The 26,521-nt window shown below is 43.6% G+C and overlaps 1 protein-coding gene across 1 annotated transcript in view; it reads right to left on the reverse strand.

The window, feature by feature from the left end:
• LOC122806378 (glutathione S-transferase Mu 3-like) overlaps positions 1-26,521 on the reverse strand; it is a 294,186-nt gene that overhangs the window by 27,402 nt on the left and 240,263 nt on the right. Inside the window, exon 7 of the mRNA XM_044076732.1 lies at positions 16,503-16,613. Coding sequence (XP_043932667.1) covers positions 16,503-16,613 — 111 coding nt within the window. The remainder of the gene's footprint in view (positions 1-16,502; positions 16,614-26,521) is intronic.

A 26,521-nucleotide genomic window follows, 5' to 3' on the forward strand; every position in this document is an offset into this window, starting at 1 on the left:
CTGCCACCACCAAGGCATCTACCGAAACCCCTTTGGTAAGGAACTCTTTGCCCGGGGGAGCCAACAGCAACTTGTTTGGATGTCTGGGCACTGGTTCCATAGAACCAGGGTTCTCCCACATCCTTCGACAAATCAAGTCCAGGAGTTCGTCGAAGGGTAGAGACACCCAGGAGGCGGAGGGGTGAGGTCCGAAGGCCCTGAGGAATACAGACTCCTCCTCAGAGGGAGTCTTGGAAGGCCAGTCACCTCTGTCTCAAAATCTCCAGGATGTCGGAGAGAGACATTGGAGGACGACTTGGGGGACCCCTCGAGGTCAGTATTGAAGTGAGGGACTCGAGTCCTGGGAGTCTATGTGCTTCCTCTTGCGCAACTTCTTACTAGGGGGCTCCTCAGGCACTGACTGAGGGGCCCTCAGAAAGTAGGGGACCGCTCAAGGGGGAATCCTCAGACCTTTGGGCTCTGCCATCCAAGGATAGGGGGGCGTCAAGAGGCTCTAGCCGGGGTGTAAGGGGACACAGTGACCGATCCAGGTGATGTAACTGACGATCTGGCCAGTGCGCTCCTCATGGCCTCAAAGGCAGGTCTCCCCGAATCAGAGGACTGACCTGTCTCCGTGACCACAACCGGAGTCGGGATTCCCCGAGCTGAAGCACCGAGAGGGAGGCTCGGAACAGACAGCAGTCCCGAGGTATCACCCTCGGGTCCGACTGAGGAAACCACAGTACCGAAACCAGAGTACGGAACAGACATGGTTGGAGCAGATGCCGGCTCTGAATAGACTCACATGGGGTATCGCAGCAGACACGAGAACATCACTCTGCGTGGAGCATTCCGGCTCCGATGATACATGGGTGCTCTGAGGAGGAATCACAGGTACCAGAATGGGGACTGGCTCCGGAGCAGACAGTGTCGGAGCAGAGAACAGTTTTGCTAGCACCGGTGAGTGCAGGAGCCTCTGGACCACCCTATCCACATCCAAATCAGACAGCCTAGAGGATTTGGAGGAAATAGGAGATCGGGATCTCCTACCCAGAGACACATGCCTGACACTGGGTGACCGGCTCCGAATAGGCTCCAATAATATTGGAGCCGAGGTAGACTCCAGCACCACCGATACCTCCTGCGGCCCCGAGGACAATGGAGCTGAGGCGGAAGTATCCATAATAGAGAGTCTCCTGCAGCCCTGAGGACAATGGAGCCGAGGAGGCAGCAACCACCTATTTTAACCTTCTCCGGGGGCTCCGAGGAAGCAGACTGAGCCGGAGATCTCTTCTTGGCCTTGGAAGGCTTAGATTTAGGATTAGAAGAAGAATCTAAGGACTCTTCAAAAGACGGCTTAATCAGGCCCTTCAAATCAGTATTTATTTCTTTCCTGCAGTACCCTCACGCTAAAAGCGTGGCAGAAACTGCAGAACTCCTGCAGGTGAATAGCACTACGATAATGCACACAATGGTATGGCCATCCGTAATAGATATTTTGTAGCCACATTTAGTACACTTTTTAAACCTGGAGGGTTTATGCTCCTTCTGCTCTTTAGATATAGTAAAAATTAACAGCACACTTGTCTACCGACGACACAAGAGGAAGGCGGGAAAAACCACCACTAACTGCCAAGGAACTCAGTTTCTTGGAGTAGCAGGGAAAGACCAGAACAAATCCAACTACAGTTTTAACACCGGAAAAACAACATAGGAGAGGACTAGGTCCTCTAACTTAAACGGGCCTAGCCCGCTAAACAAAGGGATACCACAAACACCCAATCTCACTAACACTCACAATGAAACAGACAAGGAGAAAACTAGCTATTAAAATAGCTTTTGTAAAATCAGACTGCTAAAATACTTAGAAAAAGTATTTGAAAGGGTACTGGTCACAGCAAACGAGACCACTTCCTAACTACGAGCGGCAAACGAGATCTGGGGCTAGGGCGAGGTGCATCTTGGGATACCGGGTTAGCCCAGCCAATTAGAGACTTGGTGCTAGAGAAATTTGGCAGAGTCGGAGCAGATTCTCGGCTCCGAACCCGTAAGGAATGTAGACGAAATAGGACCACAACAGCTTTGGTTCTGTCCAAATAGAATCTAAGCTGTCTGTGCATGTCCAAAGAATGCAGAATTCTCTCCCCCTTGTTCTGTGGATTTGGATAAAAAGTTGGCAAATGAATAGTTTGGTTAAGGGCCACACTGGACACCATTTTAGACAAATGTTGGGTTTGTCCTCAGAGATACCCTGTCTGGATGAAAAATGATAAAAAGGTTCCACAGCCATGAGTGCCTGTAGCTCCGATACCAGTCTTGCAGAAGTTATTGCTAGGAGCAGAGCGGTTTTCCAAGATAAAAACTTTATATCAGCAGTAGCAGCTGGCTCAAAAGGAGGCAGGGTGAGTTTTTCCAAGATACAGTTGAGGTCCCATGCAGGTATTGGTGATCTCCTTGGAGGCCTTAAGTTTTTGGCTCCTCTGAGGTACTGCCTTGATAAAGGATGAGAAAAGATTGGTGGCTCTGTATTGTAATGAGCCAAAATGGCAGAGGCATGAATTTTAATTTATGAAAAAGATAGGCCTTTGCCCAGCATCTCAGTTAAGTATTCCAAAATCGGAGGGATATTTGGGTACAGCTGTATCAGTTCCTTGTGTCTGGTTCCAGGCACAAAATCTCTTACATTTTCCAGCATATGATTTTCTAGTACTAGGCCTTCTGGCTTCCAAAATGACATCCATCACAGCTTTACTGAGGGGTGTGCTTTGTATGCCTACATTATCCACCATGCTGCCAGGTTTAGAGTCCTGAGTTGGCTGTGCAGGATCTGATCATTTTGTTGGGACAGTAGGTAAGGTCTAGGCTGGGCACAGACAAGTTCTTTAAGATCGGATACCAGTACTGGCAGGGCCAGTCTGGGGCAATCAGTATCATCTTTGGCTTCTCCTGTCTGACCTTTAGGAGTACCTTGGGAAGGAGAGGCAGTAGAGGAAAGGCATATACTGATAGGTTGTCCACTTTCCATGCTTGTCTGTCATAAGTCCTTGTGCAGAATCTTTTTAGTTGGTAGTTGTGAGGTGAGGCAAATAGATCTATGTCCGGCCATCCCCATTTTCCTTGTTATGCTGAAGACTTGTGGATCCAGCTGCCACTCGTGGGGATCCATGAGGTTTCTGCTTAGTTCGTCTGCCAGAGTATTTTCCTTTCCTGGCAGGAATTGTGCCTGAAGATTAACTTGGTAAAGTCAATGCTGTGTCCCACAAAGCCATGGCTAGTCTGCAAAGGGGGTAAGAATGTGCGCCTCCCTGCTTGTTTATATACCACATGACCATTGTGTTGTCCGTCTATCAGTAGTTTTCCCAGATGAAGTAGGTCCTTGAAGGCTGTCAGGGCATTTTTGAATAGCTAGCATCTCTTTTTGATTGATCTGTAGATGCATTTGGTTTGCAGACCATGTGCCCTGAATGCATCTTCCTGCCATGTGGGCCCCCCAGGCATAACCTGATGCATCTGTTAGGTTTTGCCTGGTTGGGGGTAATGTGAATGGCTGTCCCTTGTTAGTTGGGAGTAATGTGAATGGCTGTCCCTTGTTCTGGTGACAAGCCTTCGCCCGCCATCGAAACTCCTGTTGCAGGCAGGGAATGAGAGTAATCATTTCCAGACTGTGGCAATGTTGAGTCCAAACACTTTTTAGGTACCACTGAAGTTTCCTCATATGCAGTCTTGCATATGGAATTAGTAGGATGCCATGAAGCCCAAAGCCTGCAGAATTGTTCTTGCAGATAACTGGGCCTTTGTTGACTATTTTGAAATGGGTATTCAGTTGCCTTTGTTCGTCTGGCATGAGATGAGCCATTTGGGAAGTTGTATTTAAGCTTGCATCCAGGAATATTATCTCGAGAGGGTACTAGTTTTGATTTCTTTTCATTGACTGTGTACCCTAGGCATGGTTTTCACAAACGCCAGATGCTGTAGAAGAATGTCCTTGTTCTCCGCTTGAATTAGACAGTCGTCCAAGTAAGGATATATTTGTATTCCTCAGTCTGCAAAATGCAATTACTGGTGCCAGGCACTTTCTAATGACCTTGGGTGCAGTAGATAAGCCAAAGGGCAGTGCAGAGAATTGGTAATGCATTGAGCCAGCCTTGAATCTGAGGTATCTTCTGCATGATTGGGACATGCAGGTATGCCTCTTGGATCTAAAGTCACAAGCCAAGCCTTTGTGCCCAGCACAGGCGGAAGCTGCTGCAAGGTCAACATTTTGAATTTTAGTATATCCAGGAATGTGTTTAGAGTAGATAGGTCCAGTATTGGTCTCCAGGCTTTGTCCTTTTTGGGTACCAAGAACAGTCTAGAGTAAAATCCTTGCCCCTGCTCTTGCGGTGGTACTTGAATAGCCCATGAGGGCTGAGACTTGTTTTTGTGCCGCTGCCCATTGATGGTTTTGGCAGATCTGGCCAACCATTTGCCTTTCGCATGGTATGGAAGTGGAACTTGTAGCCTTGTGACACTGTTTAGAACCCACTTGTCCTGGGTTATAATGTGCCAATTTTGAGAAAAATGTGCTAGTTTCCCCCCCCAAGGGTACTGCCAGGAGACAAGGGCTTGGTGCAGGCAGGGGGAAGTCATTGGGACTGTTTCCTGTAAGGTTGTGATTTGTTTTCTCCACTTTTGGAGGTAGAAGCACCCCATTGCTTTAACCTATATGAACCTTGCGCCTGGGATCTGCCTCTAGGGTGTCTGGATCTGCCCCTTTGAGGGGCAGTAAATACAGTAATGCAATATTTCATAAACTTACAATATCTCAGCAACCACTCAAGTTACACACATACTGTCAACAGCATTTTATTCATGTAGCTGAGATATTTCATACGAGACTTAGGAGCTCTATGTTACTTGGTTGCTGAAATATTTAGAAAAATGCGAAAATTATATCTATATAAATTAACAGGTAATATCCATTTACTTGCACTAGACAGAGATCAAATACAGTTGAGTAAGCTATTGTATTAGCTTTAAAATGAAATCTTTTAAAACCTTGTACATTGCATGGTTTTGAAATTATTGATGTAAATATGAACAAGCAATATTTGACACCTACAGGCATCAGTACGTGTTAACTGCAGATGCACCTGGAGGAGTCATCCGGATGTAATGAGTATGGTGGAAAAAGCAAAGCAATACAAAAAGAGCAGCACCAAAGATATTCAAAGAGAAATGCAGGCAAAGGAATCTGGACATGGAAAATACTACAATACAAAAAAATACAACAAAGAAAAGTAGAAAAGATTAGCAATGGAAAAGTTAAACAGAAACTGAGGTTATGGAGTACCTGCAAAGTGAAGGATTCAGTGTAGAAAATAACTCTCCATAGCAGGATTGAGCAATGGGCACTGGAATGAAGGAGAAACCAGTGGAACGGAAACCAACTGGCCAATTACCATATGAAGATATTTTAGTGCCTTCCACAGGAAGGCAGTATAAAATGTTCACTTGAAGCTGGACAGCAAGGGAAGGAACAAGGAAACTGTGGCAACTCTGATGCAATGTTGAGTGATAGGTCAGCGAGTTCCTATATATAACAGAGAAACAGACGATAGGAGGATATTAAAGAGCATGTGCCACAGAAGATGGTACACGACCTTTCTATAGAATGCCTGCAGGAAATGGAGAACAAAAAAGCTAAGAGAAGAGTTGCTCGACAGACATATTAAGATCGATGAAAGAAAGATGCAGGTCAAAACGCAAAAAGTGAAGTTTGACGAAACAAATGAACACAGTATTAGGACTGCCCATAGAGATCATGAAATACAACAGAAGTAAACAGGATACATTACCGTGCAGCTAAATTAACAGACAGATAGAATTCTACCACAAGAACACATAGCAGTAAGAGAAAGGAAAGGGGGAACTCTAATACCGTCATGGAAGTATCAAATACAGAAAAAGTACAATTGTGTACCTACCATAAATGTAGATGTTACGAGTGTATTCACTGTTGCAGTCATTACACTTGAGTTATCCTGCTGGCAGGCTACCCGCAGTCGGCCAGAGTTCCAAAGTCTAGGTCTGGCGTCAGTTGCTGTCGCCTCTTCCCTGACGTCAGTGCGCCAGAGGTATAAAAGATGCAATCAACGCCATTTTCTTCAGTTTTTCTTGCCCAAGATGTCAGGTGCCCCCAAATAGGAAGGCTGTAAAAAAGTATGCATGTACTAAAATAAAAATTTCCTTCATCTACAAGCAAATACACCACATAGGTTGTATAGAGTTGAGAAGTACAGAAAAGTCACAGCAATTAAAAGGGGGATGGTTGGTGGGTAACCTGGACTCCAACAGTGAATACACTCTAACATCTACATTTATGGTAGGTACACAACTGTACTATGTTCATCGTGTTTCACTGTTGCAGTCATTACACTTGGGTTGAATCCCAAAGCTGAGGTTGGGTGGCTGGGCCTAAATAGGATTAGGAGAGGCTACCAGGCCCTGCAGAACTGCAGTGGCAAAACCTGCTCTGGATTTAGAGTGGTAGTGCTTGGTGATTGGTTGGTACTACTCTGAGAAAGGCTGCTGAAGTGGCTGCTGCTCTGGTAGAATGTGACCTAATGCCCTTTGGCACTGTTTTGCCATGTTGTGCATAACAGAAGCAAATGCACTGTCCTATCCATTTTGCTTTGAGATAGGCTTTCCTTGTGATGTGATCCTGCAGCATAAGCTACAAACAGTTGCTCAGTTTTTATGAAAGCTTTTGTTTTGTCCAAGTAGAATCGTAGTTGTCTGTGTATGTCCAAAGCATGCAGAAGTCTCTCCCCTTTACTCTGGGGATTTGGATAGAAAGTTGGCAAATGAATGGTTTGGTTAAGAGCCACAATGGAAACCCCCTTTAGCATAAATGTTGGGTTTGTCCTTAGCGAGACCCTGTCCTGGTGAAAAATGATGAAAGGTTCCACTGCCATTAATGCCTGTAACTGAGACTCTTCTTGCCGAAGTTATTACTAGGAGCAGAACAGTTTTCCATAAGAATTTACATCAGCTGCGCTGGCTGGCTCAAAAGGAGGCAGTGTGAGGATTTCTAAAATAAAATTGAGGTCCCAAGTAGGTATTGGTGCTCTCCTTGGGGGTCTTATGTTTTTTGCCCGTCTGAGGTACTGCCTTAGTAGTGGATGTGAAAACATAGGAGGTTCTGTATTGTAATGAGCTGAAATGGCAGAGGCATGGAGCTTAACAGAGAAGGATAGGCCTTTGTCCAGCATCTCAATTAGGTATTGTAAAATATGAGGTATATTTGGAAGAAGTGGTTCGAGTCCTTGTGCCTGGTTCCAGGCACAGAATCTCTTCCATTTTTCTGCATAATATTTCTTAGTGCTGGGCTTCCTGGCTTCTAAAATGACATCCATAACAGCTTTAGAGAGAGGTGTGGTCTGAGTGGCTATACTATCTGCCATGCAGCCAGATTTAAGGTTCTGAGTTGACTGTGCAGAATCCGATTGTTTTGTTGTCAGAAGATGAGGAATTTGAGGTAAAGGCCAGGCTGGGCCTTGACAAGCTCTTTAGGATTGGGTACCAGTGCTGGCATGGCCGGTCTGGGGCAATCAGAATCATTTTTGGCCTCTCGTCTGACTTTTAGGAGCACCTTGGGAAGAAGAGGTAGTGGAGGGAAGGCATAAACTGTCAGGGTTTTCCAGCTGAATGATAAAGCATCCAATTTCCATGCTTGTGAGTGATACGTTCTTGTGCAGAATTTCTGTAGTTGGCAGTTGGGAGGGGAGGCAAAAAGATCTATGTCTGTGCGTCCCCATTTCCTTGTTATCATGCTGAAGACCTGAGGATTTAGTTTCCATTTGTGAGGATCCATGAGATTTCTGCTTAGTCAGTCTGCCAGTGTATTTTTCATTTCTGGCAGGAATTGTGCCTGCAGATGTACTTGATAGGTCAGTGCTGTGTTCTACAAAGTCATGGCTTGCCGGCAGAGGGGGTAGGAATGTGTGCCCCCTTGCTTAAATATGTACCACATAACTGTGGTACTGTCCGTCTTTAGTAATAGTTGTCCTGGATGTAGTAGGTCCTTGAAAACGGTCAGGGAATTCTGTACAGCTACTAGCATCTCTTTTTGATGTAAAGATGCATTTGTTTCTTGGGCCACATGCCCCGAATACATTTCCTGCCATGTGTGCCCCCCAGGCATAATCTAATGCATCCGTTATTGTCTGCCTGGCTGTGGGTAAGGTGAAAGGCTGTCCCTTGATGTGGTGACAGGCCTGGGACCAGCATCGAAACTCCTGTTGTAGGCAAGGAATGAAAGTAATTATTGTTTCCAGGCTGCGGCAATGTTGAGTCAAAACACTTTTTAGACACCATTGTAGTTTCCTCATATGCAGTCTTGCATATGGAATTAGTAGAATGCAGGATGCCATGATGCCCAGGGCCTGCAGAATTTTTCTTGCAGGGAGCTGGGTCTTTGTCACCATCATTTGAAAGTAATGAGTCAGTTGCCTTTGCTAGTCTGGCATGAGATAAGCCATCTGGGTAGTTGTATTTAAGCTTGCACCCAGGAATATTATCTCTTGACAGGGCACTAGCTTTGATTTATTTTCATTTAATGTGTACCCTAGGCAAATTAGTAATCTTTTTACAAACACCAGATGCTTTAGAAGAATGTCCTTGCTCTCTGCTTGAATAAGGCAGTCGTCCAAGTAGGGATATATTTGAATCTGAGGTATCTTCTGCAAGATTGTCCGATTGTGACATGCAGGTATGCCTCCTTGAGGTCAAAAGTAACTAGCCAAGCCTTCTTGCCTAGCATGGGTAAAAGTTGCTGCAGTGTTAACATTTTGAATTTTGGAACATCCAGGAAAGTATTTAGGATTGACAGGTCCAGTACTGGTCTCCAGGCTTTGTCCTTTCTGGGTACTAGGAAAAGTCTCTAGTAAAATCCTTGTCCCTGTTCTTGCTGTGGTACTCTTTGAATAGCTCCCATGTCTATGAGAGCAGCAATTTGTTTTTGTGCCTCTGCCCATTGGTTTTCTGAGTTTGTAAGCATTTTCTCTTAACAAAAATTAGAAGTTATGTACTCACCATAACGTTCCTGATAGGGTAGGTGACTTCGGAGGGATTTTGTGGGTATCGGATCTCGACCTCGGATCGAGCGGCAATTCAAAGCTTAGGCTCGAGCTCCTAGCTCCTCCCTCTTACCCATAATCCCCATGCAAGCTCAACTGACCTCAGATTGAGTTTGCTACAAAATACTGACAACAGTACACTAAAACAGCTAGGCAACTGGCTCTAAAAGGTCAAGGGGATGGAGGGGATGGATGCATGGAATGAAGTCACCTATCACCAGATGGAGCGTTATGGTGAGTACATAACTTCTAAATCTGAAGTAGGCAGACTTCATTTCTGTGGCAGGTCCAGCATACCTTTGGGTGATTTTGGAAGGGTGTTCGGAAAGTGGAACCTGTAACCCTGCGAAACAATATTCAGTACCCATTTGTCCTGGGTGATTATGTGCCAATTTTGTGAGAAAAGTGCTAGCCTTCCCCCTAGGGGTGCTGCCAAAAGGTAAGTGGCTTGGCATTTGTAGAGGGAAGTCATTGGGACGGTTTCCTATAAGGTTGTGATTTGTCTTCTCCTCCTTTGGGGGCTGAAGCACCCTATTGTTTAGGTCTGTAGGAGCCTTGGGGCTGAGATCTGCCTCTTGGGCGTCTGTATCTGCCTCTTTGTGGCCTGTCTTACACCGGAAGAGACCAATTTTTTGAATGCCAGTTTCTGCTAAACCTAGATGGTTGAACCTATAAGAAATCCTTTACTGTCTGCATTGATTTTGCTTTATCCTCCATTTTCTTTAACACCTCTTCTGCCTCAACACCAAACAAAGTATCATGCTGTAGTGGAGCATCCAATAATTTTACTTTAACATGTTCAGGTAAACTTTGTTCTTTCAACCAAGCCTGTAACTGTGGCTCTACAAGAAGCCTCTAATGAATCAAAACCACATTGCAGAGTATGCTTTCCCACTTGTTCAGCTGCATGTAATAAATCCTGCATTTCCTTACTGTCAGGATTTTGAGTTTGTAAGCATTTTCTCTTAACAAAAACATGAGGTATTGTTGATATTTAAGCATGTGAAACTGACAGTTTAAAGCCCTTACAGCTAAAGTAGCAGAAGTGTAAACTTTTTTTCCCCATCTATCCAGAGCTCTAGAATCCCTGTCAGAGGGGACAAGGTTTATAGCAGTGGAAGCCTTAACCCCTTTGGGACCCTGAAAAATTGTTTCTGGGTCAGCAGCAGGGTTTTTATAAAGAAATTTATGAGAGTCAGGAACCCTGTAGTACTTGACTGGGGCAGGGGGTAAAGAATCAGGAGATAGACTGGATTCAGAGAAAACATCAGAGAAAACAATATCAAGCACAGGGGGGATAGCCAGGGGCCTGTGCGGAGGCAGTAAATGAAAAGTCTGAGTCTTTTCTTGGATTCTGAATAATTCCGGCTCTCCCAATGGAAATGCTCCCTCATGGTGTGCAGGGTTTCCCCAGAAGAATAATCCTCAGGTGGAGAGGCTGAAAATATAGATTCTTCTGCATCAGAGTCCTCATAAGGAGGGAGAGAATATCCCTGATCTGAAGAGTAGAAACCTGGCCAGAGGAATCCTAGTCAATATCTTGCCTAGGCCTTTTATCAGGAGGGTGATGGGAACCCCTGATCAAGGTAATTAAGTCTTCGGCCATTTTAAGCATCTGTTTCTTTGGCATGGATGATTGTCCAGGAGAATGCTGTACTTGTTTCTTGGTCTTTAATGGTGTCTTTGACTTTGCCTTGGCTGCTGCAGTGGACTAAGCTGTGAAGGTCTGAAAACACCCTCAGAAGCAGATGCCTGCTCAGCGGCTCCGGACCCATCTGGGGGAATAGTTTCCGCAGGCCCAATACCCAGAATTTCCAGAGGCCTAGGTGTCTCCACGTGGGAGTCTAATACGGCCTGTGACTCTGAGGTAGCGGGTGTCAGGGGCTGCGAAAGTGCCTCACTGAGAACTGGCGACTGGCCTAGAAGAGGCTTTGTCGTCTGTTTTGGACCTCAGATGCCTGTCCTTGACTTTGCGGTTTTTTATGAATTCCGGTAGTTGGTTGTTCCGACGGCATTAAATCTTCGGCCAAAGTAATGTAAAGCAAAATCAAACCAACGCTTAGTGCGTTTGTTGAATCTAGCACAAAACTGACAACTAGTAACGTCGTGATCAGGGCCTAGGCAAGAAATACAGTAAGAGTGTAAGTCCTTATGAGGTATTTGCTTCCCACAAAAAATACAATTGTTAACTTTTACTGACATCGGTCTGAAGCAAGAAAGTTTCCCCAACGGAGTACTTAGCTTTATTGAAGACTTCGGTTCTGAAACTCAATTTCGAGAATCTCAGGAGTCGGCCGACCGGCACTTGTTAACTGCTTTTGCTTCGGGCATCGCGTGGCAAGAAAGACTGGAGAAAATGGCATCTGTTGCATCTTTTATACCCCTGGCGCACTGACGTCAGGGAAGAGGCGACCTAGACTTTGGAACTCTGGCCGACTGCAGGTAGCCTGCCAGCAGGATAACCCAAGTGTAATGACTGCAACAGTGAAACACGATGAACATCTATAAAGCAAAGATGCAGCATCACTGTTAGAAGAGTACAGAAGAATGAGCATTTTTATCTGTTCAAAGATGTGATAAAAGCAATGCGCATGATTATAACGGATCAGATTTATCATGCATACTCACAAACATAACAGGCAGACAGGCAGAAAAAATTTAGAGGATACACACAAATATAAAAGTACAAAATTAGGAATTTACTGATTACCCAAAAGTTTAGGAGAGAACTGGGAAACTAGGTAAAAGGAATTGAAAGACTGCCAAAAAAACAGGAAGTAGATCCACTTAGTATTTATGAAGATCATGTGTAGCATAAATATGCTAAATGGACAGAAGTAGTAAAAGAAAGAAGAAGTTCAAAGGTGCAGGATATGAAATGGGATGAACAGCTAAAGGTATTGAAACAAAAGTTAAGAAAAGCCTCTAATTGGAAAACCCCAGGCCCAGATGCAGTACCTAACTTCTGGTTAATTTCACAAATATTTAGCCATGAGTATTGACTACTGATATGCGCACCCTGAAGAGACACCAACCTGGCTAACAGAAGAACAATGCTCCTACTTAAGACATCTTGCAAGCTACCCTAAAAATTACAGGCAAGCTACCCTAAAAATTACAGGCAAGCTACCCTAAAAATTACAGGCAAGCTACCCTAAAAATTACAGGCCAATAACTTGCCTTCAGACGATGTATAAACTATGCCACAGAATTTATACTAGTTTATTTTAGTGGAAAACTCAATTATGGTAATAGAACAAAATGGCAATAAAAGAAAGTTATATGCAGCAAAGCATCATTTATTGTTAGTCACAGTGGAGAGCTGTAAAAAGGTGGAGAATCTAAGTATGGCATGGAGCGACTACAAAAAAGCATCTGACAGTATCCCACATTCATGGATAGAGTGCTTAAAAATGTACACCCTACACTGAAAATACACTACAGTGACCATGAAAAAGTGGCAACCCCCTTTGCAGTTAAGCCAGGATAAAAGGACAAATGATTCCAGGGATAAAAATTCAAAGGGGATATTCCAGGGGGACTGTCACCAGTGCTCTTTTGCCTTTCCCTTAACCCATTAAGCTGTCTGCCTAACAGATTAGGTCATGGCTATAGAAAGCAAAGTGTAAAAACGTCTCATCTTCTCTTTGTCAATTTAAAACTGTATAAGCTCAGATGAGGGACTGAAAGCACAACTGCAAAAAGTCAACTGCAAGAAGTCAACTTTTTCAGACAAGACTATCACTTTGTTTTGATAAATGTGCAAAACCAACCTTTAAAGCAGAAAAGCTGCAGCATCAAGAAATCAGTTTGGGAAAAAATGTGATACAAAAGAATTTGAGCAAGAGGTAGTGTATAAATACTTGGGACTTGAAGGAACAATAGAACATGAACAAATGAGAATAAAACTTTGTAAGGAATATTAAACTTGGTAAGGAATATTTTAGAAGACAAATTAATCCTGAAAATAGTGTTGACATCTAACAAAATTCAAGCTATAAACTAGTTTGCGCCACCTGTCCTAACCTAACAGTTTTGGAGTGAATGACTGGCCCCAAAAGGTGTTGGGATAGATTGAAGAAAATAAGAAGGATGCTTCGTGCTCAAATGATTAAAAAATAAAAATAAATCAGTTCATACCAAGATTATATATATTCCCCATTCCAAAGAAGATATGGGCCTCCTTGAAATTGATTACATGTATAGACCTACAACTGTGGGACTAGAAGCACATCGGCGTCACGTGGGAATGGAAACTAAACCAGAAGTAGGTAAAGATCAGGCAAGCAAATGAATGTGCCAAAAAAGTGGAGGATCAGAAGAAAAGCCAAGAAATGTGGAAAATGCATAAATATAGTTGCAAGTACAGAAAACTCCCGGAAGAACCTCATGTTGATCAGGATTGAATGTAGGAATGGTTAAGGACAGGCAAATTCAAACCAAAAGATGAAGGGTTAATATTGGCAGCCCAAGAAAGTGGGCTATTTACATGCTGTTTGCAAAGTCCATTGAATATGTGGGAGTAAACAGGCAAATGTTGTCTCTTTCGGCTTATCCCGGTTAGGGGTCGCCACAGCGGAATTCCGGTCCGCTAATGTTTGGTAGTGGATTTTTACGTGCCAAGTTACCAGCCCTGATGCACAACCTTCAACGAAGGCACGCCCATTCACGCATGCTTCCACACAGAAGACATTCTGAGAATCGAATGAGACCACGTCTTGCTGTGAGGCGACAGCACTACCGCAGCACCATGACCACAGTAGTAAACGGACAAATGTAAGTTTTGTAAAACAGAAGTGGAGAAAGTTGCACACCTTGTTGCTGGCCGTGACATACTAATGGCAGGACAACTGTATACCGAAAGGCATAATAATGTGGCAAGACTGTTGCATTGGGATCATGCAAACAATACTGAAGCAGCTGAAAAACACTGGAACATGAGCCACAAAGCATCATAGAAAATAATGAAATCTATGTCACATGGGATCACCCATTAATAACGATTCAAAAAAAAGACGAGAAAAAAAAAAGTGGTCCATGAAAAAAGATAAAAGTAGCACTGATTATTGAAAAATCGCTACACCCAGTGACTGGCACACTGGCTTGCATACAGACAAACTCAAAATATCAAGATTTACAGGCAGAAACTAGAACGAAAAATACTCAAAATAGTTCCAATAAGTTCCAATAGTAGTAGAAATAACCGGTCTTAGAATCTACAGTCTTATTTAGATGTTACCAATACATGCAACTCCATTTGAATTGCAGGAGTCATTACTGTGCACATTGCAGGTTCTGCAAAAAGCACTTCTGGCTGACAAAGATTGAAAAAATACTAATTCCATAACTTTAAACATACTTGAAATTAGGGATGAGGTCCATTCCCCTCATGGTATTAAAAACCCAAAAAAGATTTGGAGAAGTGAGCGAGTGTTATGTGGCAGAGAGTACAGGTTAGCGTGCTGGTCTTAAGACGTACCCTTCTCCACTGCTGCAGTAACTCGCTCTGGAAGCATGCCTGCCCCGCAAGGGGAACTCGCTCTGGAAGCATGCCTGCCCCGCAAGGGGAACTCGCTCTGGAAGCATGCCTGCCCCGCCTGGAAGCATGCCTGCCCCAACTCGCTCTGGAAGCATGCCTGGGGAACTCGCTCTGGAAGCATGCCTGCCCGAACTCGCTCTGGAAGCATGCCTGCCCCCCGCAAGGGGAACTCGCTCTGGAAGCATGCCTGCCCCCCGCAAGGGGAACTCGCTCTGGAAGCATGCCTGCCCCGCAAGGGGAACTCGCTCTGGAAGCATGCCTGCCCCGCAAGGGGAACTCGCTCTGGAAGCATGCCTGCCCCCCGCAAGGGGAACTCGCTCTGGAAGCATGCCTCCCACAAGGGGAACTCGCTCTGGAAGCATGCCTCCCGCAAAGGGAATTCATTTTGGCTTATTCTGCAGTTCATACTAACTTCCACCAAGTGTCACCCACAGAGGGTGACAGTCACCTCTTTCTCCCCAGGAGAACCAAGCCAGTAACAGCTACTCACTCTTGCAGATACTTAATACACCATTTAAGCTCATGCTGTTTAGGGCTCTATCCCTGTATGTTACTACAAGAGGTCTGGAAGAGTCGCACACTTTACAAGAGAAGAACTCAACCTCTGTACAAAGACTGCTCGGTTCCCAAGAATGTAGTTAGAAATTTGGGTCATTAGTGTTTGGCAACTCAGTCCTTTTACAGGTGTTGCCTCTTCAGTGCAACCTATGTTGTTAGATAAAAACTAATAATTCAGAACTAAAACTCCTGCTGTGCCTCAGTTCCACATATGGTCAGACAATATGTAGTGGACATGGCATGGAGAGCTACATAGGTCATCTTTGCTTCCAATGTGGTACAAGAACTTCCAACTTCACTGGGTAAAACAGCTACAACACTTCTGCTTACAATCTTCAACTACAGGTAGTACAAGGTCTTGAACATTAAGTGAGGCCCACACCATGAAGGCTTTGGAAGTGCTCATTACAAAACACTTAATGGTGATGGATTTTAGCTTCCTGTTTGTACTGTACAAGTGAACAGACTTATCAAAAGCACTCACTGCAAGTACATACCAAGAGCACCTCTTTTTTTTTTTTTTTTTTTTATTCTACAAACACAGAACTTATTGAAACCTGTCCTCCATAGATGAATAAAAGATGCTCCTTGAAGTCCAGCTTCCAATTTGTCTTGTTGCATGCTTTGCTTATCTGCTTTCAACAGCAAAAGAACTTGGAGCTCACATTAAATCAGGAAAGTTCTAACATGAGTATGACAGACTGTGGTTTTCCAAGGGCTGAAATCGCAGTCTTCCTAGTATTGGGGGGGGGGGGGTAAGTGACCATTTTCATGCAGCTACTGCATCTCTCATCTTTTCAACTTCTTAACCATTCCTTCAGCTTTAAAAATGTCATCACCCATCACTGAAGATTAATGAAAATTAAAGTTATTTAAATACAAAAGTATACTCTGAGCCTTTGCCTCCTGGATTCTCCTCAAGTTGGCCATGTAACCCAAAGTCCCACAAATTCTCTTGTCGCAAGGAAGATGTGGTAATAAGGCAAAAACAATGGCAAGTATGGTCACCCGACCAATGAGTTAGAAATCTATTGATTAACCATTGTGGATAATTTGCTTAAAAAAAAAAAGGAAAAACACCCAAGGCAAATGCATCAAACTCAATCATTACAGCACAGTTGTGTGTATTCTTAAATGGACACAAATTCAACTTCCCAAAATGGTAAAGATTAGCAGCCAGACTACCTCTGAGAAATGAATAGCTTGCAGTGAAACTTAAAATATGGCAAATATACTAGAACGGAGGGCAACTGTACTTGTTTGTGTATAATAAAGATTTTGTAGCTTTAAAAAAAACTTTTTCTTACCTCAAAATGGTCTAAAAAGTCCTTGAGATTTTTGTAGTTATCTAGGCACTTTGGTTCAAACATACGATGTTGGTCCAATATTTCATACATCAAGAAATCAGGAAAAGTGATCTGTAATGGACAGTGGAAAAAGGCAGATGTTACAAACTAGTGTTAAATATGCCGGTACACCACACATGCTTTACAAATTCTATCCAGAGAGGGAAGAAAGTACAGTTGTGTACACTTACCATAAATGTAGATGAGAGTGTATCCACGGTTGCAGTCATCACATTTGGGTCATCCGCTTAAGAGTAGCCCTCAGTCAGCCTTATTATCAAAGTCTTGGGTCCTGCGTCGGTTGCGGTCTCATCTTTCATGAGATCAGGTAGTCAGGGGTATAAAAAGCATGTAGCCGAAGCCATTACATCAATTTTTCTTGCCCCAGATGTCAGGTGCCCCCCTAATGGGAAGCAACACTGAATACACTCAACATCTACATTTACAGTAAGGGTACACAACTGTACTATGTTCTTAGTGTTTCACTGTTGCAGTCATCACATGGGTAGATTCCCAAAGCTAAGGATGGCAGGAGGAATTTAAATAGCATCTGGACCAGCTATAAGGCTCTGCAAGACTGCAGTAGTAAAGCCAGCTCTGGATTTAGAGAAAATTGGCAAATGGTAATGCTTGGTGAAAGTATGTACAGAACTCCAGGTGGTAGCAGCAGCTTCTAGGATGCCCCTGGTAGGGACACCTCTGAGAAAGGCTGTAGAGATAGATGCCGCCCTGGTTGAGAGTGTGGTATCCCCTGTGGGGTAGATTTTCCATGGCGCTTAAAACAGAAATGAATGCAATGGCCTATCCATTTAGAAATGGTTTTTCTTTGAAATGGCCTATCCATTTACAAATGGTTTGCTTTGAAATGGCCTTCTCCTCTGCAGCAAATGCCACCAGCAGTTTAGATTTCCTTTGAAGTTTAGTCCTGTCCGTAAAATCTAAGTTGCCTGTGCACATGAGTGCAGTATCTGTTCCCCTTTGTTCTGCGGATTAGAAAAGAAGGTTGGCAAATGAATGGACTGATTAAGAGCCACACTGGAAACTACCTTTGGCATGGAGGGATTGGTACTGAGGGACACCCTGCCCGCATGAAAGATGACGAAAGGTTCCACTGCCATAAGGGCCTGTAATTCAGATACACTTCTTGCTGAAGTGATTGCTAAAAGGAAGGCTGTTTTCCAAGAAAGGAATGAACTCTGCACTTGCAGCTGGCTCAAAAGGAGGTAGAGTGAGTTTTTTCAATGCAAAATTAAGGTCCCAGGCTGGAGTTAGAGCTCTCCCGGGTGGTCTTAAATTTTTGGCTCCTCTGAGGAACTGCTTGAGCAGTGGATGAGATGAGGTGGTTCTGTTTTGTAATGAGCTGAAATGGCTGAGGCATGAATTTTGGAGGAAAAAGAAAGGCCCTTGTGAAGCATCTTGGTTAAGTATTGAAGAACCTGAGGTAAAATTGGGCGCAGCTGTGCCCATCCCTTGAGTTTGGTTCCAGGAATAGAATCTTTTCCATTTCTCAGCATAAGATTTTCTAGTGCTAGGCCTCCTTGCCTCCAAAATGATATCCAACACTTGTTTACTGAGGGGTGGTACCGAACAGATTAAGTAGCTAGCCACGCTGCAAGGTTCAGGGTTTGAAGTGGAGGACGCAGAATCTGGCCCTCCAGCTGGGACAGCAGGGAAGGGGTCTGAGGCAGGTGCCATGGAGCCAGCAGCGACACACTGCGCAAGAAGGGGTACAGTCTGGTGCAATCAGTATCATCCTTGGCTTGTCTTGTTTGATCTTTAGTAGTACTTTAGTATTCCCCTGCACAGCGTAAGGCAGAAAAGAACTTCGCCCTTTTCGAGCAACTACTCTACTTTTGCCCACAACCTGTAAAAACAAAACAGGTCTTCTGCACAGGGCAGAAAAAAAGCCGACTACTCTACTTTTGCCCACAACCTGTAAAAACAAAACAGGTCATTATCGGGTCATTTTAGTATAGACTTTAAAGTATTATTTAAGGGTCCTCAGCACTAGCACAAATCTCCCTAGGCTTACCCAAACAAAAAATCCAAGCTTGTTTGCATATACTCCACTTAAACTACAGAACACACTCTAAAACTAAGGCAAACTGCTATAAAATTGTAAAAACAAGCTCCCAAAGCATAGGCATTGAACCTGGTGTTTTAGATGAGATTACTCACCTGCAAGTTAATTATTCAGGAGTTACATCTTGAAACCTGGGCTCTAGTGGCTTAGTGTAAACCCCCCACCCCCATTCTATCCCTGTTACAAAGGTTTGAAATAACCCTTGTCTGGTGCCTTTAATTTCAAATTCCTAGTGCTGTAGGACCTTGTTACTGGCCTCTACCTCCTGAGGTATGTATTAAGCTGTTATTCATTGTTCCTAATAGACTGTTAAATGTATTTAAGTTGAATTGTGTGATTTAATAGTAACTGATGTAACTCTTTTTTGCTACATAGCTACATAATGCAGTATTGAATGGCATGAATATTGTAGCTACTTGTTTCTTTAAAGCTAAGTTGTGTCTCTATAGCTAAATGTGTTTGGTAACCAGACTTTGGTATGACAAGCTCTTTGCAGAAATGTTCATTAGAGTGAAAATTGAGAGCCTTCTGTATATTTTTTGAGAAGCAGGATATTCAACATTCAACATTCTTTGACTCTCAGTCATAAGGCACTGTTGCAGTAAAATGCTAATGTGTTATAATGATTTATGCTATATGTAAAGATATGTGAAGATTTTACTAACATAGTTTAGGGTTTCCTCGGGTAGTCTAATGTTTAAGCTACACAGCTGCTTCGGACTGCCTCTGAAATCAAGCTCTCTCTCTATCCCTCCCAGGTCTTCCCCTGCACAGCGTAAGGCAGAAAAGAACTTAAGACTTAGCCCCTTTTGACGACTCTACTTTTGCCCACAACCTGTAAAACAAAACAGGTCATTATCTGGTCATTTCAGTATAGACTTTAAAGTAAAGTATTATTTAAGGGTCCTCAGCCCTAGCACAAATCTCCCTAGGCTTATCCAAACAAAAACTCCAAGCTTGTTTGCATATACTCCACTTAAACTACAGAACACACTCTAAAACTAAGGCAAACTGCTATAAAATTGTAAAAACAAACTCCCAAAGCATAGGCATTGAACCTGGTGTTTGTTTAGATGAGATTACTCACCTGCAAGTTAATTATTCAGGAGTTGCATCTTGAAACCTGGGCTCTAGTGGCTTAGTGTACCCAGCTCATGAGCACTGCTGCCTCTCGCCCGCGGCCCTGCCCCTATTCCCACCCGCCCCCAGTACTCATACTTTTATAACCTCAAACCACTCCCCCTACTGTCCACTAACTTCCTGTACCTCACTACCGCCCTCTAAGATCAAACGGAATATGACACCACCCAGGAAGCTTATCATACTAACTCTTTTTCCCTCCTACTTGTCCCTTACCTAGCTACCCTATATGAAACCTGGTCTTACATAGGCTTCCACCACCCAGGCTACCAAACCAACCCCTCACCCATAATTAACAGAGGCCATGACTCAACTCCCTACTCACCCACCTTGTTAGAACTAACGCTATGTAATTATCAAACCTACCAATATTAGGCCAAATGATAAACATTACTACAAACTTCTACTCAAAGCCCTCAAATTCATTACCACTCTGAATCACAGACTAGCCACAGATGGTGATTATCCACCCCAACCCTGGCCCTTCCCCTCCACTCAGTTGTAATTCCACCCTATCCTCCCCCTCCACTTCTCAATCTAAACTCTAAACCCTTTAACTCTCTTCTGACCTGTCATCTAAACATCAGAAGTGTAAATAAGATTCACAACCTACATGCCCTTTTAGCTACTTGTTCCCCAGACCTACTATGTCTCACAGAAACCTGGCTTAAACCAAGTACGAAAGACACACAGATAATCCCACCAGGGTATGATATACTAAGAGCAGACCGAATAACTCGTAAAGGTGGCGGTGTAGCCATACTCTACAAAAATAGATTACAAATCTCCCTTGCCTCTCCACAACCCCTCCTAACAAACAATGCCGAAATTCTACTTGTAAAACTTCAACCAAACATAAAAGCATAAATATAGCATGTATTTACATCCCCCCAGGCAACAATAACAAAACCTTAGAGGACTTTCTCCACTGGTTAACTCAAACTCACCCCCAGGAATCCATAGTGTTAGGTGACTTCAACATCGATTGGAATTCCTTCTCATCTAGCTCCCCATCTAGCAGCATAAATCTACATGGCTTTTCTCAGCTCATATCCACTCCTACCAGACTAGGTAAACCCCAAAACAAAGACAGCATCCTGGACTGGATCCTTACTAATAAAGATCCTGACCAGTACTCAGCAGGTACTCACCCAGAGGACATGAGTGATCACTTACTCACCTATGTTATCAAATTCAAGAAAATCACCCCCTTCTTACAACCATAAAAAAAATCAGGAATAATAAATTCAATGCCTCCATTTTTCAAACTGAACTTAAAGCCCACAACTGGACAATACTCAAGTCTCTTCCTCTTGAAGAGGCAGTTATCTACTTCAACACCACCTTCCTCAAGATTCTAGATTCCCATGCTCCAATACGGTCCATTAGAACTAAAACCAAAACCGCACCATGGCTCTCTAAGGAAACAAAATCCTATCTAGAAACAAGATGTGGGTCACATGGCGTACCTCTAAAGACCCACACTCCCACCAAACCTTCCGGCAACTTAGAAATGAAACTAAAAGAATGATCTTAAATGATAAAAAAAACTTCTTCCTCCAACACAAACACCTTAATAATCCACAAAAATTCTGGGCAGGCTTAAACAAGCTCCTGCACCCAGGCCAGGCAACCACCCCCACTCCAACAACTTGCAAACAGTGCCCTGTAAACATTGCTAACACATTCAATAGTTTCTTCACAGAAACTATACAATCCCTGGCCACACAATTCAAACAACCAGCCCACTCCACTACCCATGCCAGCAAATACTACAACTACATCAGATCATCCATTTACCTTCGATCCAGTACCCATATCCTTTATAACATCTCTTCTTAAAAAACTAAAACCCACTAAGCTAGCAGCTGACCTTCTCCCAGCTGAGTTTCTGCAAAAAGCAGCTGAGGCCATTTCCTATCCCGTCTCCATAATCATAAACCGTACCTTGTCAGAAGCCTTCATCCCCTCCATATGGAAAATGTCCCACATTATTCCTCTCCATAAAGGTGGTAGCTCACTAGAGCTAACCAACTACAGACCTATAGCTATACTCTCACCCCTGGCCAAAATTATGGAAAAGTGTGTCCACAAACAACTGATGGAACACCTCACCAAAAATAAAATTCTAGCCAACTCCCAAAATGGCTTCAGGCCAAATCACAGTACCACATCAGCCCTACTATCCTTTTCTAATACCATCAATAACTTCAGAAACAATAATAAACTATCATCTGCTCTTTTCTTAGACCTCTCCAAGGCCTTTGATATGGTGAACCACATTCAACTCCTCCATACATTAAAAACTATCACTCAGCAATTCCACACTGAAATGGTTCCAATCCTACCTGTCCAATAGGCAACAGGCTGTTCTATGGCAGGACAAATTATCTACATGCCTACCTGTTACACTTGGAGTTCCCCAAGGATCTATTCTTGGCCCTCTTCTCTTCACCATCTTTGTTAATGACCTGCCCACAATCACCCCCCATGCCACATGCATTCAATATGCAGATGATTCGACTATCATCAGCACGGCCTCCAACCTGGCAGACCTCACTGCTTCAACCCAAGACACCTTCAACCTAATAGAAAAATGGTTCTCAAGTCGACAACTAGTTCTCAACCCCAACAAAACAAAACTACTTACTTTCTCACCCACTAACAAGACTCTTCCCCCCACCTTCTCTATTACATCCTCCAATGGAATCACTACATCACCAGAAGCTCACACAAAGCTATTAGGTGTTACCATTGATAACTCCCTTAAATTTGACACCCATTTCAATCTTATCAAAACAGTCAATAAAAAGCTTGGCTCTCTCTATATAAAGAGAAACACTTTCTCACTCCTCACACTAAAATTACAATTGCCAGCACACACCTACTATCAACTCTTTTCTATGCCTCCCCTCTCTTTACAAACCTAAACAAGACAACCCTTAACAAAACTTGCTTCTTGTTACAATCACATAGCTAGATTTGCCACAAATTCCACCTTTAGAACGCACCACTGCACTAACTTGAAGCTACTAGGGTGGTTAGAGTTTTCCAGCCAACTCCATTTCAACCAACTCAAAACGGCTCACCAGATACTGTATCACCCAGAGAAAACACCAGCTCTGAAAAACATCATTCACCCCTATATTAACCTGCAATCTTTACGCTCCTCCAATAAGATCTTAGCTCAAACTACCAAAGCCAATAATTCTGCTGGGGATTCTCTATTCTCAAACTTTGTAAGTAAAATGTGGAACTCCCTACCGACCATGCTCACCTCAGAACCCTCACTCCTACAATTCAAAAAAAGCTTAAACCCCATCTCAATACTCTGGCAATGTCCCTGTTCCAAACCTGATTAACCACTATCATTTACCCTTCTCTTACCTCACTATCCTTAACCGCTTTTTAACAAGGCCACTTTGTAACTGACCTATGTTTTTTTATATGCTGCTTTCCCCAAGATGTGATGTATCTTTATATTGTATTTAGAACTCAACTATCTTCCTTTTTTTGCATTAACAATGTCCATATGTCTGTTATGTACTTGGAGCTTTTCTCCCCGGGCCTCCGCTGAAAATGGACATGTATCCAGTCGGACTCTCCCGGTTAACAAATGTAAAATAAATAAATACTTTGGAGAGGAGAGGCAGAGGAGGAAAGGCGTAAATTGATAGATTTTTCCAGCTGAAGGACAGGTTTATCCACTTTCCAAGCTTATTTGTGGGGAGTCCTTGTGCAGAATTTGTCCAATTGGTAGTTCTGGGGGGGGGGGGGGGGGGACACAAACAGGTCTACATCTGGGCTCCCGCATTTCTTTATCAACATGTTGAAAGTCTTCGGTTCCAGTTTCCACTCGTGTGGGTCCATGAGATTTCTGCTTACTCTGCCAGTGTATTTAGCTTTCCTGGGAGGAACTGATCCTGCAGATGCACTTGGTAGCTCAAGGCAGTGTTCCACAGAGCCATCACTAGTCTGCAGAGGGGGTATGAATGGGTACCCCCCCTGCTTATGTACCACATGACAGTGGTGTTGTCAGTCTTTACCATTAATTGTCCTGGAAGAATGTGGTCCTTGAAGGCAGTCAGTGCATTCTGTAGAGCTAACATTTCTTTTTGATTGATATGCAGGTGCATTTGACTTGGGTTCCATTTGCCCTGAATGCACTTCCCTGCCAGGTGAGCCCCCCCCCCCCATGCATAGTCCGATACTTCTGTTAGGGTTTGGGCAGAAGGGGGCAGAGTGAATGGTAGTCCCTTGTTTTGGTGGCAGGGCTCTGCCCACCAAAGGATCTCTAACTGTAGGCAAGGTATGATGGGAATTATTGCTTCTAGATCCTGAGAATGCAGACACCATGGGCTTTTTAGATACCACTGTAGTTTCCTCATATGCAGTCTTGCATATGGAATTAGGAGAATGCAGGAGGCCATGAATCGCACGGCTTGCAGTATTTGTCTTGCAGATAGCAATGTTTTGAGGAAAACCATTTGGGAAGTTGTATTCAAGCTTGCTCCCAGGAATATAATGTTGACAGGGTACAACATGCGATTTATTTTCGTTTATGGTGTACCCCAGACAAGTTAGCACCTTTTGTACAACTGCCAGATGATTCAAAAGCATGTCCTGGCTTTCTGCCTGAATTAGACAATCGTCCACATATGGGTAAATTTGAATATTTCTTTGCCTGCAAAACACAATGGCTGGAGCTAGGCACTTTGTGAATACCCTGGGTGCAGTAGATAAGCCAAAGGGCAGTGCAGAGAACTGATAATGCATGTAGCCTGCTTTGAAGCGTAGGTATCTTCTGCAAGATTCCCTGATTGGGATGTGCAGGTAGGCTTCCTTTAGATCCAGTGTTGCCAACCAGGCATCCTTGCCTAGCATAGGAAGCAACTGAAGAGTTAGCATCTTGAATTTTGGAATCACCAAAAAGATGTTTAGGATAAAAAGCATAGGAAGCAACTGGTGAAGAGTTAGCATCTTGAATTTTGGAATCACCAAAAAGGTGTTTAGGATAAAAAGGTCCAGGACAGAACACCATGAGTTGTCTTTTCTGGGTACCAGAAAAAGTCTTTAGTAGAAACCTTGTCCCTTTTCCTCTTCTGGTACAGTTTGAATAACCCTTATGCTTAAGGGAGTAAGTACTTGCTTTTGAGCCTCTGCCCACTGATTTGGGGGTAGATCTGGCCAACCGTTTGGGGTTGGTAACGTGTGGAAGTGAAATCTGTATCCTTGGGGGAACTATATTTAAAACCCATTTGTCCTGGGTAATGAGTTCTCCGTGTTTTGCCTGCACAGCAATCTTTCCCCCTAAAGGGGCAGTTAGTTGAGAAGGGCTTGGAAGTTTCGAAGTTAAGTCATTGAGACAGTTTAACATGGAGGGAGTCTTACTACTCCCCGATTTGGAAGTGGGAGCTCCCCACTGCTTAGTCCTGGGCGTACCCTAGGACTGAAGCCTGGGTGTTCTGCTGGTTCTGGGTTTGGACTGAAGGCCTGGAAGAGGCAGGAAAGGACCAATTCTTAGAGGGCCAATGCCTACTAAATCTTGGAGGCTGTACTTGTACGAAATCTTTAGATTTAGCTTTTTCCTCCACCTTTTTAAGTATTACTTCTGCTTTGTTGCCAAACCGTTCCTGATTTAAGGGAGCATCCAGAAATTTAGCTTTAACATGATCTGGCAGATTGCTCATTAAGCCAAGTATGCCTTTTAAGCACAGACCCAGTTACAGCAGCCTTGCAAGATACCTCTAGTGAATCAAAACTACATTGCAAAGTATGTTTTCCAACTTGTTCAGCAGAATGCATTAAATCCTGTAAATCCTTATTTTTCTCCACAGTCAGGGAATAAACATCATTTTCTGTTTAAACAATCCAATAATATGCTGTGGATACTTTAACATATGAAACTGGCAGTTTAAGGCCCTAATAGCCAAGTTGGCAGAAGTGTATACCTTCTTACCCCATCTACCCAGCGCCCTGGAATCTCTATCAGAGGGGGTAGGATTTTTGGCAGAAGTAGCCTTAATGCCCTTTGGTCCCTGTGAAATATAGTCTCAGGATCCGCAGTAGGAATTTTAAAAAGGAACTTGAGAGTCAGGAACCATGTAATATCCATCAGGTTTTCTGGGAGCAGGAGGTAGAGTCAGGGACCAGGCTAGATTCCGAACAGGCATAATCAACAATGTCTAGTACAGGGGACATAACTAAAGGCCTATGCTGGGGCAGGAGTAAGAAATCCCCAAGCCTCTTTTTAGAAGAGTAATCCTGGCTTTCCCCAGCGAAAATTCTCCCCAAGAGTAAGCAAGGTTTCACCAAATGAGAAATCCTCTGGAGGGAAAGCAGAGGGAATAGAGTCCTCTGCATCAGAATCCTCATAGGTAGATATGGATAAATCCTTGTCATCACTGGAAACAAATTTCAGAATCCTGACCAGAAGTATCATAAGCAAATTCAGTCCTAGGTCTCTTAGAGGGGGAAGGTTGGCTTTCCCCAATTAAAGTAATAAGGTCTTCAGCCATTCTTATTTGTTTTTAGGCATAGAGGCCTGACCATGCAGTCTGGGCGTCTTGTTTTCTAGGTCAGGTTCAAGTTTTAGGCCTTGAAGACGACGACGTCGTCTGTTTAACATGCAAGTCAGTAGGCCTGAATATACCCTCAGAAGCCGGTGCCTGCACAGCGGCTCTGGACCAATTCAAGGTAGAGACATAGTACAGTTTTGTACCTACCATAAATGTAGATGTCCGACAGATATGCAACT

This window comes from Protopterus annectens, chromosome 7.part0, assembly GCF_019279795.1.
Source record: "Protopterus annectens isolate FY-2018-M chromosome 7.part0, PAN1.0, whole genome shotgun sequence".
In the NCBI taxonomy this organism is placed as follows: Eukaryota; Metazoa; Chordata; order Ceratodontiformes; family Protopteridae; genus Protopterus; species Protopterus annectens.